The sequence below is a fragment of the Eretmochelys imbricata genome, chromosome 1 (assembly GCF_965152235.1).
Source record: "Eretmochelys imbricata isolate rEreImb1 chromosome 1, rEreImb1.hap1, whole genome shotgun sequence".
Lineage (NCBI taxonomy): Eukaryota > Metazoa > Chordata > Testudines > Cheloniidae > Eretmochelys > Eretmochelys imbricata.
The window spans coordinates 267,450,393-267,466,682 of NC_135572.1; the positions used below are offsets into that span (position 1 = coordinate 267,450,393).

Consider the following 16,290-nt stretch of genomic DNA (forward strand, 5'->3'; position numbering starts at 1 on the left):
TGTAGCAGTGAGTCTGAGCCTGGGTCAACTGACTGTTGGTTCATTCTATGGGGCTAAAAATAACAGTGAAGATGTTTCTGCTCAGGCTCTGAAATCCAGTGCGGGTGGTGGGTCTCAGTGCTCAGGCTCCAGCCTGAATGGGAACATCTACACTGTTAATTTTAGCCCATTGCGTGAGCTTGGAGTCAGTTGACCCAGTCTCTGAGACTTGCTGCTGTGGGTTTTGTTTTGTTTTGCAGTGTAGATGTATCCTATGTTAGAGGACTTTTCTTGTCATCAGATAATTTGTTTGACAAATATTCATCAAACTTTGTTTGTTTGTTTTACTTAAGAAGGCAGCATGTATGCAGGAATGCACTCTGCAAATAATGGTGGTGATTACATTTATAAATTACACTTCACCCACATGAACACCAAAGCAATATGAATTGGTCACCCACTGTTGAATCCAGCCATCTCAGGGATGGATTATGGTATCGTTATTCTTTTCAAGAAAACATGCTATAATGGTGTTTAGGAGGACAGTGAAGACAACAGCCAAATGAAAATACAGAGAGAATTTTAGGTAGATAGAATGGTACTAAATTGGAGAGGTTCTTTTCAAAATTCTTGTGAAATGGTTAAAGTCTTGATTATTGTTTCTCTTTTGAATGAGGTCATTTTCAGCTGTGCATTTTGAGTCTGTGGATGTCTTTTTTTTTTTTTTTTTTTTATATACTAACAAAATATATGCATGCATCCACATATACGTTGTGTAGAGAATGGATTGTAAGCTCTTTAGGGGCAAAGACCATCTTTTTGTTGGTGTGTGTTGTATGGCTCCTAATACAATGGGGTCCTAGTCCATGTCTAGAACTCCTCAGAAATAATAATAATAATAATAATGTTAATGGAGAAGAGGGTGTCAGCTATGAAGGCTGCAGGAAATGGTGGGTCTTCTCCCTTACAAGCTCTCACATTCAGCACATTTTTTGTGCCTTTGTGTGTGTGTGGGGGGGTGAAGTGGTTCCCTAAAATATTACTGAATGCTGTCTGAAGAAGCCTCGACACTGTGAAGCTTTTCAAGTGTCTTCTCCAGGTACTCAAATTGTAGTTAATTTAAAATCAAATGCTTCTAAATTAACCAATTTAGTGGATAATGGAAAATTTTTACAGTATAGTATTACTTTGCACTTAAGTAATGTGGACTGTAAATTTTCTGGGGCATGGACTGTCGTCTTGGCTGTATAGCACTGTGGGGCCCTGAGTCTTGATTATCGTTCATTCAGGGATCTCAGGGTGCTTAACATTAAGCCTTTTAGACCCTTGTATGGTAGGTAAGTAGTAACGTATCCATTTTAGAGGTGGAACATAGAAGTTGTGACTTGCTCAAGGTCACATGGTGAGTTAGTGACAAAATTAGAGGGAGAACCTCAAGTTCTGGTCCTTGATTATAACCACTACACAGTCCTTCTTCCCAGTGTGTTTTGATGTTAACCCACTCACCTTTGGATTTTGCTATGTCTGTTTCAGTGAGCCATATTCAGTCTTGTCCACATTAGAAGAATCAGTACCTATGTTACAGAAAGTGCCAACTACAGTACAGCTTCACTAATAATAGGAAGACCAAAGCTGTCGTATAGACAGGACTTACGCATTTTTTTTGCCACCATGTTATGAGAACCTGCTCTGAATGAGCTTCCGTTAATATGCTTGTTAATCATAGTATCAAAGGACTGGAAGAGACCTTGAGAGGTTATCTAGTTCAGTTCCCTGCACTCATGGCAGGACTAAGTGTTATCCAGTGTCTGAACCTCGTTTATACTAGCAACTTAGCACTGGTGCAGCTGCGCTGTTGTTGGTTGTCATAGTATTGGAACTAATTTTATGTTGTTGTTTTAATGTAGATGCACCCTCTGAGGATGCATCTACATGGAGAACTTTTGGAAATTCTCCCTCCTCTTTGGTCTGGCAGTGCTAGATGAAAATGCTTGTACTTGTCTAAAATTGTGCTTTCAACATTTCTACCACCAATGCTAGGCAAATAAAGTGGGGGAAAATGCTAGTTTACACAAACTCTCTCCACAGTGCAGATTATCCAAGATATCCCTGTCTTGGCCTCTGGTCAGGTCAGGTCAGGTGGAGATAATATGCCAATATCCTCTTCTCCTTTATGATGATTCATAAGCTGTATCTATATGGTTGTTTTGACAAATTCTTTTACTATTCCTCTAGCACTGGTGCCATTCTATTAGTGTTAACAATGGAAGGAGCACTAGTGACCGGTTGCTGACATTTTAGTCAGAGCACATCTGAGTAATGCAGTAGAGAAAATACTGGTGGCCCATCTACAATAGCACTCTTGCTGTTGCTAGTGCCTAGGAAATGTACTAGTGTTAGAGCAACAGTAGGAGAATTTGAGAAGAACCTCAGTGTTGTAGACAAGGTTATAAAATTTGGAGCTTCATTTGTTTTAATCTAATGTAAAACCTTAGCAGCAGTTTGCTGGACTTTTAAAAATGTTTATCAAATGTAGCTGTTCCTCATGAAGGTATAGTGATAGGTCAAATATGAAGTTTACAGTTCATGTGTTTTTGACCTGTTGTTGAGTAAAAATTCTTAAAATCTTTTCAAAACTCTTTCATCCACTTGTTTAATGCAAATGGTTGAACAGATTTCATCCATGGAAAATTAGAGCCCTAAATGAGGACTTTTTAGAGAGCTGAATGAGTGGGAACAGTGTTTTTTTTTTTAATTGAACTCTGCAAGCAACCTTAACTATATGTAAGAATATATGTTTTTCTCTTTATTCAGATATCCTTATTTTTTCTCCGCTGATTAAATAGCTTTTCATTGTAAGCCTAATGTTTGTGTTTGCTTTTAACAACTATCCCTTACTTAAGTTCTTCTGAAAACAGTCCTTCCAGTTGAGAGTTCTCCTATACGCTCTCTAAAGTAGAGATTTAGGAGATTTCCTTTTGCAAGACGTTGAGGTTAATTGGAAAAAGATTTCTTAAAAACATCAGAGTTTGGGGAAATGTAGTCTTTCACTGTTGTAGTTTTCTTATGTTTTTGGTACATTCTGTCTGCAACAACTTGGACTAAAAACTTCAGATTTATTTTATTCATTTCTCATCCTCAATGAGAACTAATGGATTTAAATATTTTTAGCCAGTGTAGGTAGCTTAAAGTTTCATATGAATTAAACTTTTGGAAAAACAATATCAGGCTCTGGCAGAACTGGTAAGTTTTGGTTAAATCTTTAGATCAGCACTGACAGCTGAACTTTTTTGTTTTTAAAAAGTTGGTTTCATCATGACAATAGTCTTGAAGTAACAAGAATGCTAGAATTAAATGTATGTCGCAGTGTTTTTTCCTAAAAATAGCAGGTTATTAATATCTTGCCTCAGCTGCCTGAAGTCCTATCTTCTTGGCTGCCAGCATCTTTAAGCTTGCACCCACACCTTTTGCCATAAAGGACAAGTGGTGAATGCACTCTCTTCAGATTCTTGATCTTAGAATCAATGACTCCCTGGCTGCAGCCCTGTTAAGAGAAACTCAATGCATCAGCCAGCTCCTGTGCCTTTCCTGCTTCTCCTCACTCCTCTGGGGGTGGAGTGGATACGGCTATGCTTCTTTAGCAGCAGGATTTTAAAAAATCTTCAGTCCTATTCTTTTTCCCACCACTCCCCTCCCCTTCCAAATCCCCCATGCACTCTCCACCTTTGACAGAGTTGCTTGTTACATCAAAGTCAAAAAAGAGAGAGAAAAGATCACAAAATCTTTGATTTCTGTGAACTCCAAGACAATTTTCCTTCCCTGCCTATCATGCAAGACAAAATAGGCTGAGGACTTAGAATGCACTATTATGTATGGATTCAGATGGTTGGTGTGTTGCTGCCACAAATCACATCATATCATGGAAGCACAGCAGGGAGGCTGGGCTCCAACTTGCTTAGAAAGAGAGGGCATAAGCACTGGTCTTGGCATTGTCAGGGCACAGTAAAAGGATATTGAGAGGCTTGCTGGGGAGTAAAAGGAGGCAGAGTGAGTGGGGACACATGGGACTGTGGGTGGGATCGGAAGGCTTGGAGGGGTGAGTCTCAAAGCCTGCCCTCAGCCAAGTGTAACGCAAGGAAGGAAATGACATACCTTGTGCACACATCCTTCTCCTTCTCCATTCTGTTGGTTTCATGCTTTCAATACAGAAGGTAAGCACCTCCTCCACATTCACACCACAGCAGATATAACTGTTGGGTGCCAGAGTGCATTACACTACTTCTTTCCCTTGGTCATGCATATTCTGTGGAATTTAAAAACTCCACCAGCTGAACTAGTTGGGTTGCAGGAATTTATTCTAGTGAAAATAAAAGCTAAACAAAGCTTTCACAGGTCTGTGTTTCAAAATAATGCCTAAAGCGTAGGAAATCCACTGACAAAGCTCTGTTAAAATAGAATGAATACATCTGTCCCCTGTGTGTATTCATAATGCTGTTGGTCTGCTTTGGTGACAGATATTTTACTACCTGTCGTCCCTGCAGAAACAACCCAGCAATAACGATATGAAGAAGAGTCTCTTCTGGCTTTGTGCATAATCAAAGTTCCAATTGCAGAGTCTCCTGTGCACAACTCCATTGTTTTCAAATTATATGCTCAGTTACCTTTGTGCAAATCCCAGTTGAAGGCAGATATAACGGAGGGCAGCATGTGGCCTGCCAGAATTACTAGCAATGATGTATAAACCAGTGAGTGGGCTGGAGGAAAAATATTTTACTTGTGGAGTAAATTTGATCTGCAATTGTTAGAACACCACAAATTCGGAATTCCATAATGTCTTATTTTTTAACAAAGTCATTTTGAGTAGAATGAAATTTCAAAGTTACAAATATATACCAGTTAAATGTCCATAAAATGTTATTTCCAAAAGCAATTGTTCAAAAGCTAAGAAATTTGGAGCCAAGATTCTGCAAACTATGTAGGAACATAAAATTGCCAGACCAAATCAGACATGCAATTTGCCTAGTTCAGTATTTTATATCCAACCATTGCCAGTAGTAAGTACCAAATGCTTTGGAGGAAGATGCAAGAAACCACCTACCAGATAATTCTGGAATGACCAGTTCATAGAAGTTTCTAGCCCCTCTCAGAGGTTTGCTTATGCCCTGAAGCCTGGGAGTTATCCCTCCTATTTTTTTAATAATCTCTAACGTATCTGTGGTTGTTCTATCCATATGAATATCTAACTTTTAAAAATCCTTCTAAGCACATGGCCTCAATGATATATTGTGGCAGTGAATTTCACCAAGTTATTTTTTTACACCATGTATAATTTCCTTCTCTATTTTAAATTGGTGGTTTTTCAATATAATTGAATGTCATCTTGTCCTGAGATGAAAAAAGTGGCACCCATTTTAATTCGTCTACACCATTTATAGTTCTGTATCTCTCATGTGTCTCATATGTTTTGAGAGAAGACAAACAATCCTAGTGTTTTCAGTCTTTCATCATCTTCTAAACATTTTCATTGTATCTCTAAACCCCCACTATTTCAGTTATGGTTGTTTTTGTTTTGTTTTTGTTTTTCGTTGTTTGTTGTGGGGTTTTTTTTGGATCGAGTGACCAGAACTAAATACAGTATTCTGAAAGAGGGCATACCATTGATTTACATGATGTTACAATGTCAGTGTTACTTTCCAGACTATTCTTTATGCAGCCTAATATTTGTCTTTTTTTTGATTTATGCAGCATGCAGAGCAGAGATTTGCATTGAGCATTCTACAGTGAAGTGGAAGTCCTCTTTCTGACCAGTTAATTTAAAATGCTGTAATGTGTTCCTTCCTGTGTGTACTACCTTTGTATTTCTCAACACAGAATTGAAGCTGCCACTGTGCTGCCCACTCACACAGCTTTGTTAGGTCCCTCTGAAGTTCCCTAGTTTTCTCTAGTTTGATTAACCTAAGAAAATGTCATCTGCAAACTTTGTCACCTCCCTGTTCACCCCCTTTTCCAGTTGATTGATATTCAATTCATATCAAAGAATCTCTCTCCTTGTGTAGATCCATGAGACATCCTACTCTTAACCTTTTGCTGTATTATTTACCATTTATTCCTACTTTGTTTTGTCTGTTGGCCAGTTTCTCATTTGTGCTGGTACTTTATTTTTCACTCCATAACTGCTTAATTTTTCTAATAGCGTCTTGTGAGAAACTTTGCACAAGGATTTTCGTAAGTCTAAATAAATTGTTAGGCAGTTCTTTCTCCATTATCTTGTGGACATACTCAGAGAATTTTAATGCATCAAAAAGGGCTGATTTTTTTTCTTCAGAGAAATGGTCCCTTATCATACCATGCATCGCTAGGTATTTTATAATTCTATCTTAAATTACAATTTCAAACAATTTTCCTGGTACCTGAAGCTTAATGGTCATAGGTCACTCCTGATGTCTTGTAAGCTTCCAACATTTGCTACCTTTGACACTTCAGATTTCATTCTTAAATTCTTTCAGGATGTTCAGGTCCTAGTGACTTGCTGCTCTTTAGTTTATGAATTTGTATAAATTCCTCCTCTTTTTCTGACGGTCACTCATCTTTATTACCTGAAAGGATTAGGTCTAAGAAAGAGATCTCCCCAGCATTCCTTTGGTTAAAAATAATCATTTTGCTTCTATGAAATGTTCTTATCCTTCCTTTAATTGCTCATTTTACTCCTCCTCTCTCTCAGGCTTCCTGCTTCTCATATATTTAAAGACTTTCTTTTGTCTTTATTTGCTCTTCAAATTCCTACTTTTCTCTCCTAATTTCCATTTTATATTTTACCTGCCATAATTTGCTCCTTTGTATTGGCCTCTATAGGAGTGAATTTGCATTTTATAAAAAATGTCAATTTAGCTTAACTCTGATCCTATATAAATATCTGTCCTATCTATCCAGTTCTTCTCTCCAAATTACTGTGCACTGATTTCCAAGACCACAAACCCTCCCCCCATTTTCTGTACATACAGATTTCATATTGGCAACAGACCTTTCCCAATCCACCTGGACATATATTGAAAAACATACTAAAATCTCTCCTTTTGTTTCTGTATTGCATATGAATACCTTCTTCCATGTGCCATTACACTGTGCCAGAGAATTTCACTGCACAATAAAAAGTAGAAACTCTATTATATCTACCTCCTTCATCCACTCCATAGGTCTTTAAGACCCCAAACTCCATAATGGATGGAAGTTATGCTTGTTTGCAAAACTACAGTGCTGAATTTCCTGGCTTTTAAGCATTTTTTAAAAATAACTACAATGTTTTGATGATGTTTTAAATAGTCACTGTTGTAAATATGTATTAATCTTAAACATGTTTTGTTTGGGAATATATGTTTACTGAACATCACTTCTTGCTTATAGCTCATTGATCTTTTACAGTGCATCTGTGGTCTTGTTTAGGAGTACTCGTCTACCCAGACAATAATGTTGCTTCTCTTGTCCCTGTAAAATGTCATCTTTGGATACTCAGACAGTGCCTTGTATAAGTGATTTTTTTTTTGTCACTGCTTGAGAGTATTGAGGTACAAATTGGGGGTACCTGCTATTTTTTCAAAGAACTACCAAAGCAGGTTACCCTTACCTCGTGTATTAATGCTCTTCCCCCCTACCCCCAGTTTCAAACAGTGGAGCACAGGTGTCTTTTTTGGGTATCATTCAGTTGATTTTATCTGTCATCTGACAATGGTGTCTACAAGCCTATATCAAGTATTGCAGTGTGGCTTGCTTACTTCACATGGTGTGTAAGGTTGCAAGATGTGTGTGTGTTGGTGTTTATATAGAGAGCCCTGCAAATCCGTGGATACCCGCTTTATATCTGTGCATGTGGATATCCATGGACCATTTTTGCAGATTGGAGATCTGATGCGGATACAAATTTTGTATCCATGAAGGGCTCTATTTATATATAATACATTTATGTGTGGTTTTTATATAAGGGCGAAATATTCTGCTGCCCATGCAGGAAATTCTAGCTGAGGGAGGTAATTGAATGATGATTGATTAGATGTAGTGTTTGGGTGCTCTGATTTCCTTGCCTAAGAAATGGTTTAAAATGCACACTGGAATTGTGGAGAAGAATATAAGTTAAACAGAAAACTTCGTTAGTGTCCCTTGTATCTTCTGTCATGAGAGCCAGAGGAAATGTCTTCCTTAAGCTATCACTGGAACAGCATTTGTTTGAAGGCTCGCTTAGGCTTTTTCTTCCGGTGGCTACAGTATGTGGCGGTATGCATATGGACAAGTCTTTTTTTAATACAAAAGTTATTTTTCACAAAATATACTCTGTTTTTATGGTACCCTCCATTCCCGGATCCCAAAGTCCTTTAAAAATGTTAAAGATGTTGTGAGATAGATAAGTATTTTTATTCCCAGTTTACATATAGGGAAGCTGAAGTAGAAGGATGAAGTGCTTGGCCAAGACTACACAGGAAGTCCATGACAGAGCTAGGTACAGAATCCAGATCTCCTAACTATTGCTTATTTGCTTTAGCCATTAAACCATCCTTCCTCTCTCGGAAGCTCTTATTTTGTTATGCACACAGGCATTCTGGAAATTGTGCTATAGAATGATACCACTATAAGAGGAATGAAGGTGTGCATTCATTGTTTAGAATCTAGATGGTCTGTTCTGGACCAGTCACTGAAATAAAGTGGCCACACTGAGTTGTGATATGTGGAAAAAGAACACATTAGGGTGACATGCACTTTGCTTCACCAATTTCTGACCTGCAATGCTTGCCTTTGCAGATGGAACATGAGGATTTTGTAATGGAAGGGCATGGCAAGACTCCACCTCCTGGTGAAGAAAACAAACAGTGAGTCTCACGTTTATTTAAAAAGGGCCTTACCATAGTAAATGGTGGGAACCACTCTTGTTTAAACGTGCTGGAAGCATTGGTTGTTCTTGGGGTGCTCGCCCTTGGTTTCTTAGATACACGTATTTCATAGTAGCTAGTGACTGAAAAGTCAGTGTGCTGATTTGCCTTAAATTCTGAAACACAAAATTCTGCTTTGTATATTCTGCAGTGGGCTAATCAGAATTTGTAGTTAAAGGATTAATGGCATTAGGAAGCTAGAGCTGAGAAAGTGAACTCACTTTACCAGTGGAAATGTGTATATGAAGCTTTACATGTTCCTTGTCTGGTGAAACCACTGTGAAATGCACCAAAAGAAGAGTTTGCTCATTGTCAACCCTTGGTGTGCATCTGGTAGATTGGTGTTCCCTGAAATGTGAATGTTACTTTGTTTAAAATAAATTTCCAGAAAGGAACTGGAATTGTAAATGAAATGTCCTTTACTGGATGGACCATTTTAGATGCTGGCCTTTTATGGTTTGAGGAAAGAGGAAATGTAATAAAACAAAGTGACTAATTTCTATTAAGAAAGTGCATGGAGAAAATGTGTGTTTAAGTACTTTTTGGTGGAAATCTAGAAACCTTTCTTTGGCTGGGGGAGGGCAAAGCCCTCTGCTAATGGTACTGTAATAATGGATGTCCTATGTATATCCTAGATAATTTCTTTGCTCGAGCCAGTGCCAACATTGTTGTGATTATTCTTTTCTTGACTTCTCTCTTTGTAGAGGGTAGGAAGATCTTGGATCTTTGGCAGAGCCAGACCATAGAAACTTTTTTTTAACACACAATTCCAGTGTCACTTGGTCATTTAAAGGAAGAGAGTGATCTTACCCATCCCTAAAACACTGCCTTCTAGCTAATGCGGGGAACCGTGCTGTTTCATTGGTTCTGGTCTTAAGCTTTTAGTAGGCTAGCAACAAAGGCTGCTACCTCTGTGGCTGAAGTTGTTTCTCAGATAGATAGCTAAGATGAACTCAGGGAGGTTCTAGTACTGAGCAGATGCATTCTTTTCCATAGTCGAAATGAGCCAAGCTTTTCAAAATACTTGTCATTTCTTTCTGTTCATACTAGTATCATAGTAAATTGAAGAAGAGTTGCAAACTTGTGGTAATTGAAACATGCAGAAAATTTTTGAAATGAAGCAGATAATGTAAAAAAGTGGAAGTTAACTTTCTGCCTTAATAAAATTTCTCAGAGACTTAATGGTGAAACAGTATGTGATTGCAGAGAATAACATGGAGAGGTATTATGCTGGCCTCATCAAAATAGTGTGCTCTGCCTTTTGTTGCTGCCTTTGTTTACTGTGAATAAAATCAAGAATTCTTTCACAGCTGACCTGATTTCTAGCTGCAGCTTTTCAGGTGACTTACAACATTGTATTTTACCTTCCCAGAACTATTTTGACTGGAGAGAACATTCAAAACTGGCAGTGGGCAGAGTTCATCACCAAATTACTTGTATTACTGTACAGTGGTGTCCAGAGGTCCCTGTCAGGATCAAGGACCCTTTGTGCTAGATGTTATACAAATACAGAGTAAAATGCTAGAGCTTACCATAAAGATCTCTGTCCTAATTAGGTTACTAATAAAATTTGTACAAGTGTAAAACTACAATTTTGATACCTCAGCTAAAAAACAAGGATAGTCACATTATTCAGCTGTAGTATAAACACAATACTTCGTTGAGGATATTGCTTTTTGCTTGATTAGTCATCTGGATTTGTTTTTACCTACCATCTTAATTTTTCATCTACCTAAGTGAATATACTATAGGTTAGTTTAAAAAAAAAAAAAAAGTTTGGCTCTTGTTGCTTATGCTTCATTGACCTGGCAATTGGAATTAAAAATTGATGATAGTTGCAAGACATTTTGTGGGTCCAATAATCCAATTGGTTGTAAGTCACCAATAACTTTTACTTTTATAGTAGTTCAAAATGTTGTCCCAGTTTCAACTATGTTCACATCTTCAATGAATATTTTATTCTATAACCACTTCTTTGGAGCTATTAGTACTTGGATGAGGCATAGGTAGACTTTACTGTTGTCCTCCCAGTTAATATCAAATGAAATTGGGGCTAGTTACTGAAGAGAGGTAGATTGCATTTTGGTATATAAGGGACTTAAATGTAGAAGTGTAATAGGCAAATAGATTGTTAGTGGATAAAGGGAGAATGGGAATAGAAACATGCACTTATTTAGAGACCTATCAATAGGTGTAGTACTTGCATGGTATTGGTTAGCATGTGACATTTCCTTCATTAGCGATTACTGTGTACATAATGGTGTATATTAGCAGGCATTTGTAACTGTCAGTTGGCCTGAAGACTTTATTTCTGTAGTGGGGTTGAATCTCAGTTTATTTTACCAGGGGATAGAAACACCTTCACTAGAGTGCCTTGCGGGAGAGTCTAGTATTAAAAGAACACTGTCAAGATTGTTGAGGCATAGGACTGACCTACCTTGAACTGTGATTCCATCTGGAAGGGTCCTGATTTCATTAACTGAACCGTCTGTCTCGGTCTGTGTGTCTCTCAAAAAAAATATTTTTTTCTAACCAATCTATGCTGCATCTGGAAATTTTAGAAAACAAATGGCAATGCCATGCACAGATTTTGTAACTATTAGGAAATAAGGGGTGATAGTACTTATTGCCGATGTGCTTTTGAAATATCAAACAGGATAAAAAAGACTGAACCTATTATACAGTTACTGCATTAAAGAAAAGCTGTAATGGAAGGTGTATAATACATAAGTACATTGAAAAGGCTGTTACAGTTCTTATGGGGTAGAGCAGGTGTTCTCAAACTGGGGGTCAGGACCCCTCAGGGGGTTACGAGGTTATTACACGCGGGGTCGCAAGCTGTCCGCCTCCACCCCAAACCCCGCTTTGCCTCCAGCATTTATAATGGTGTTAGATGTATTAAAACCTGTTTTTAATTTATAAGGGGGGGTCACACTCAGAGGCTTGCTGTATAAAAGGGGTCACCAGTACAAAAGTTTGAGAACCACGGGGGTAGAGTGAGGGAACTTGCTAGTTAAACTGTTTGACCGTGGTTATTGAATATAAATAAAAAGTGCTTCTCTTAGAAATCTGCCACTAGCAGTTCAGACAATAGATGTGACTGATATTAATTGAAATAAATTTTTAAAGAGAAAACTAGGACTTCTAAAATCATTGGCTTAAATGAAATATTTGGTTATTGAGCTCAGTCTCAGCCTCTATAATTGAAAACTGACCCCTGCGGGTGGTGGTAGTCATCTTTTTGCTCATGTATTGACATCCATTGGTAAGAAACTGAGCTCAACTGGTGCACTCAAGGAATGGGGAAGAGACTTGTGTTCGTCAATAAATGTTCACTTGTAATTCAAATCTGCTAATCGCTTCCCATTGTTATTTCTCATCTCTTCCCGCGCCCCCACACAGTCTGTAATATCAGGCATTCGCCCTCTCCCTGCTGGTTGGTGGCAGAGGAAAGATTGTCAGCCAGTCTGGAGCCAGGGCTGCCTGTCTGTGGAGAATACCAGAATTCTCTGCCTCCATTCCTGGGCAGGTTGTAGACCAGGAGTCATCTCTTTCTGTAGTGGAGACTTTTTTTGGATAGGAGTAAAAAAATCTGAATTTGACTAGGGCTGTCAAGTGATTAAAAAAATTAATTGTGCAATTAAACAATATTAGAATACCATTTATTTAAATATTTTTGGAATATTTTCTACATTTTCAAATATATTGATTTCAGTTACAATACAGAATACAAAGTGTACAGTGCTCACTTTATATTTATTTTTGATTACAAATATTTGCACTGTAAAAAAACAGTATTTTTCAATTCACCTAATACAAGTACTGTAGTGCAGTCTCTTTATCATGAAAGTTGAACTTACAAATGTTGAATTATGTTCCAAAAACCCCTGCATTCAAAAATAAAACAATGTAAAACTTTAGAGCCTACAATTCCAATCAGTCCTACTTCTTGTTCAGCCAATTGCTCAGACAAACAAGTTTGTTTAAATTTTGAAGAAGATAATGCCTGCTTCTTGTTTACAATGTCACCTGAAAATGAGAACAGGCGTTTGCATGGTACTGTTGTAGCCAGCGTTGCAAGATATTTACATGCCAGATGCGCTAAAGATTCATATATCCCTTGATGCTTCAACCACCATTCCAGAGGACATGCGTCCATGCTGATGATGGGTTCTGCTCGATAACGTTCCAAAGCAGTGCAGACTGATGTATGTTCATTTTCAGCATCTGAGTCAGATGCCACCAGCAGAAGATGGATTCTCTTTTTTGATGGTTTGGGTTCTGTACTTTCCGCATCAGAGTGTTGCTCTTTTAGGACTTCTGGAAACATGCTCCACACCTCGTCCCTCTCAGATTTTGGACAGCACTTCAGATTCTTAAACCTTGGGTCAAGTGCTGTATCGTGGAGTAGGGTGGGGTCTGATTATTACCAGAACAGAGCTGTTTTCCCCCTTTTTTATCTTGACTCATGGCTGGTAAGGAGAGAAAAAAGAACGACAAATGTCCTCCAAGTCCTGCTTTTTATCCAGGGGCAGTAAGACCAAAGTGTCCCAGCAGCAGAGAGGAGCATGCAGACATACCAAAGGGCAATCTGAAGGTGCCAGAGCAGGCCAGGTCCCCCTGTAGCCTTCCAGACATGGGACCTAACTCCCGTGGCTGGTGTGAAGGCTTAGACTGGGTATTGGGCCACTGAGGGCCTCCAGCCCAGGGGGAATGCAAGAGGCTTTTTAAGCGGATCCCATAATGGTACCTTAGTTTTCCAAGGGAGCAGCAGCAGCAGCAATAGCCGACATCACTGCAGCTATGCAAAGCCTTGTCCCACTCTTAGCCAATGGGCGGTTTATTTCAGAGGGTAAGTGACCATCCTCCCCCACTAGTAGATCCATGGGGATCATCATCCCCTCAACCTCAGGGATGCCCCCTGAAATAATTATGTGGCTCTACTTCAGTCTGGTCAGACAGGTTTGCTCCATGCCTGTGGAGCCTTTTCTTGTGGAGCCCTTTTTTGTGTAAAGGGATATTTGTCTGTTCTCTAAGGGTCTGATACACAAGGTTCATTTGTTAGTTAGGTGATTTACATATTCATTTAGTATTTTTCAGTTTGGAAGCATCATTCTGTTCTTCTCCACAGAAGGGCTGTCCTGGCCCCAGGCTGACTGTTGATCTATGCTCTGCCTCCAACCGGCAGGGAGATGGGGAGTGCTCCACAGTACAAACTGTTGGATGTGCATAGGCATGAAAAATAGTTTTCCCATTCTCTACATTCTTTCAACAATAAAAAAAAAAATGGTACGAGAACAGTAACTTTATTATTTGGTAAAATATTTATTAAAGCTGAGAGACTGCTTTGCACAGAATTGTTGATAGCAGACGTTAATGCATGCCTTTGATCTCACTAGCTAAGGAGGGTTATGCTCTGGTTATTGCATGGAAGTGAGCCACCAAAAGCTGAGTCTTCCTCAGGCTATGTAGGTGGCTTTCTTTCCTCAGACAGTATGAACCAATGTCTCAGTGCAATATTTGTTTGGGAGAATTATGCTTTTGGCAATGCTTTTTTTTACAGAGGAGACTTGAAACAGAGGTCCTGATCATGTGTATTCATTAAAGAACCCTTGGGAGCTTTTTATGAAGCTTAGAATTTTAATCTTTGTGTCCTGAACAAATTCCAGTTGCATAATTACTAACCTAAAACTCTCATTGTTTTGATTGGACAAAATATTCTTCAGTTCCTGTTTTAAACTGTTCAATAGTTTTTCTGGGTTCTATATAATAGCTGCTATGTTTCATTCCAGAGCTGGCTGCATTTCATTGCTTGGAGGAAAAGATTAGTATATGAATAATTTATGAAGTGCTTTAGGATCATTTTGAATGAAATTGTGTTTTGCTAATTTCTAACATGCTCTGGGGGCCTCAGTAAGTAAAGTTGCTATCTTTACAGAAGTTTAAAATATGGAAGAAAAACTGATGAATTCTCTTTTTTTAGTCTTGCTATACACTGAAGGTAGCTAGACTGTCTTTGATGGCCTGCTAAAGAGAGTGAATTCTAAAGGTGTGGGGGATCTCAACTGGAAGAGCCCTGCTTCTGGACATATAGCCTGGGATTTTCAAAGAAACCTAAGAGCAGGGGTGGCCAACCTGAGCCTGAGAAGGAGCCACAATAATATGTCAGCAGCTCCCCGCCCCCGCTGTGCCTCCCACCCACTGGCAGCCCTGCCAATCAGCACCTCCCCCTCCCTCCCCACACCTCCCGATCAGCGGGAAGGGTGGAGTGGAGGCAGGGCCTGTGGTAGGAACAAGGGTTGAGCAGTGAGCACCCCCCGGCACATTGGAAAGTTGGCGCCTGTAACTCCAGCCCTGGAGTTGGTGCCTATACAAGGAGCCGCATGTTAACTTCTGAAGAGCTGCATGTGGCTCCAGAGCCACAGGTTGGCCACCCCTGCCTAAGAGAGTTAAGTGCCCAAGTCCCATTGAAATGCAGTGGGAGTTGGATGTCTGATTCTCAAGTGTCTTTAAAAATTCCAGATGTACTGTGCTCAAATTTAAGGTCATGGCTGATCTTTTCTGCCTTGGCTGTGCATAAAGTAATAGCCTCTCAGATAAATGTCCCTGACTTTAAGGCTCAAAGATTATCTCCAACTTTGGTAATTGCACTTGGAAGCAACTGGGGAGCCACTGTGGAGACCTGAGCATAGATGGTGTTCATGCCAGAAAGTGGTGCTGAGGAAGCATTCGTCTCTATTCTGTACTGTCCAGAGCTTCTGGGTTGACTTCAGGGGCATAGTAATAGTTCAGCCTTCAAAAGTATGGAAGATGACAAAGTCAATATAAAGGAGGAATGGCCACATTCTCTTTTAGTCAGCTATAAATTGTGAAAAGCATTACAAGCCACCAATTCTCCCTGTGAATTCATGAGCAACAATTCAGGATCACAAGGCAATAATTGGGTATATCCCTTCAGGAGATGAAGACATAGCCTTCTCTCTCATGGGCTCCTGCTGCTGTGTAATTCATGATGACTTGGATCTTCATCCTCATCTTCCAAGCGTAGAGGGTCCTCTTGTCTTTTTTCTCTCTCCTAACTTCATGATGTCATGCCTGCAGTGGGAGCCATTCAGAGTACTGGTTGTACCTCTAATTCCCCAATCTCTTGGAGGAGGAGGTCATTCCCCTATGTTTTTTCCTTTTTATCTCCAGGCAGGAGCTATTTCCAGAGATTTTGTTTCTCCCTCCCTCTCTGCAGCAGTGTGGCAGGAAAGCGTTGGGATTCCCAAAGGGCGGAAGTTTATCATTAGGACCTGGCATTTTGGAAACTACAAGCCAATAGTCACTAGCTGCATTTCTTTCCTGGTTGGGGTGAAATATGGTCTCGAAGAGCAAATAAGTCAGAGGGGCAGGA

General features: G+C 39.3%; 1 protein-coding gene across 8 annotated transcripts in view; it reads left to right on the forward strand.

The window, feature by feature from the left end:
- TNRC6B (trinucleotide repeat containing adaptor 6B) overlaps positions 1 to 16,290 on the forward strand; it is a 217,522-nt gene that overhangs the window by 69,478 nt on the left and 131,754 nt on the right. For 5 of the 8 annotated variants that reach the window (XM_077830293.1, XM_077830285.1, XM_077830343.1 and 2 more), the window contains one exon: positions 8,767 to 8,834. The exons of 2 other annotated variants lie outside the window; for them this stretch is intronic. In XM_077830293.1, coding sequence (XP_077686419.1) covers positions 8,767 to 8,834 — 68 coding nt within the window. Of the gene's footprint in view, positions 1 to 8,446; positions 8,468 to 8,766; positions 8,835 to 16,290 lie in introns of those variants that run through there. One more of the 8 variants, XM_077830309.1, reaches the window with a different exon arrangement.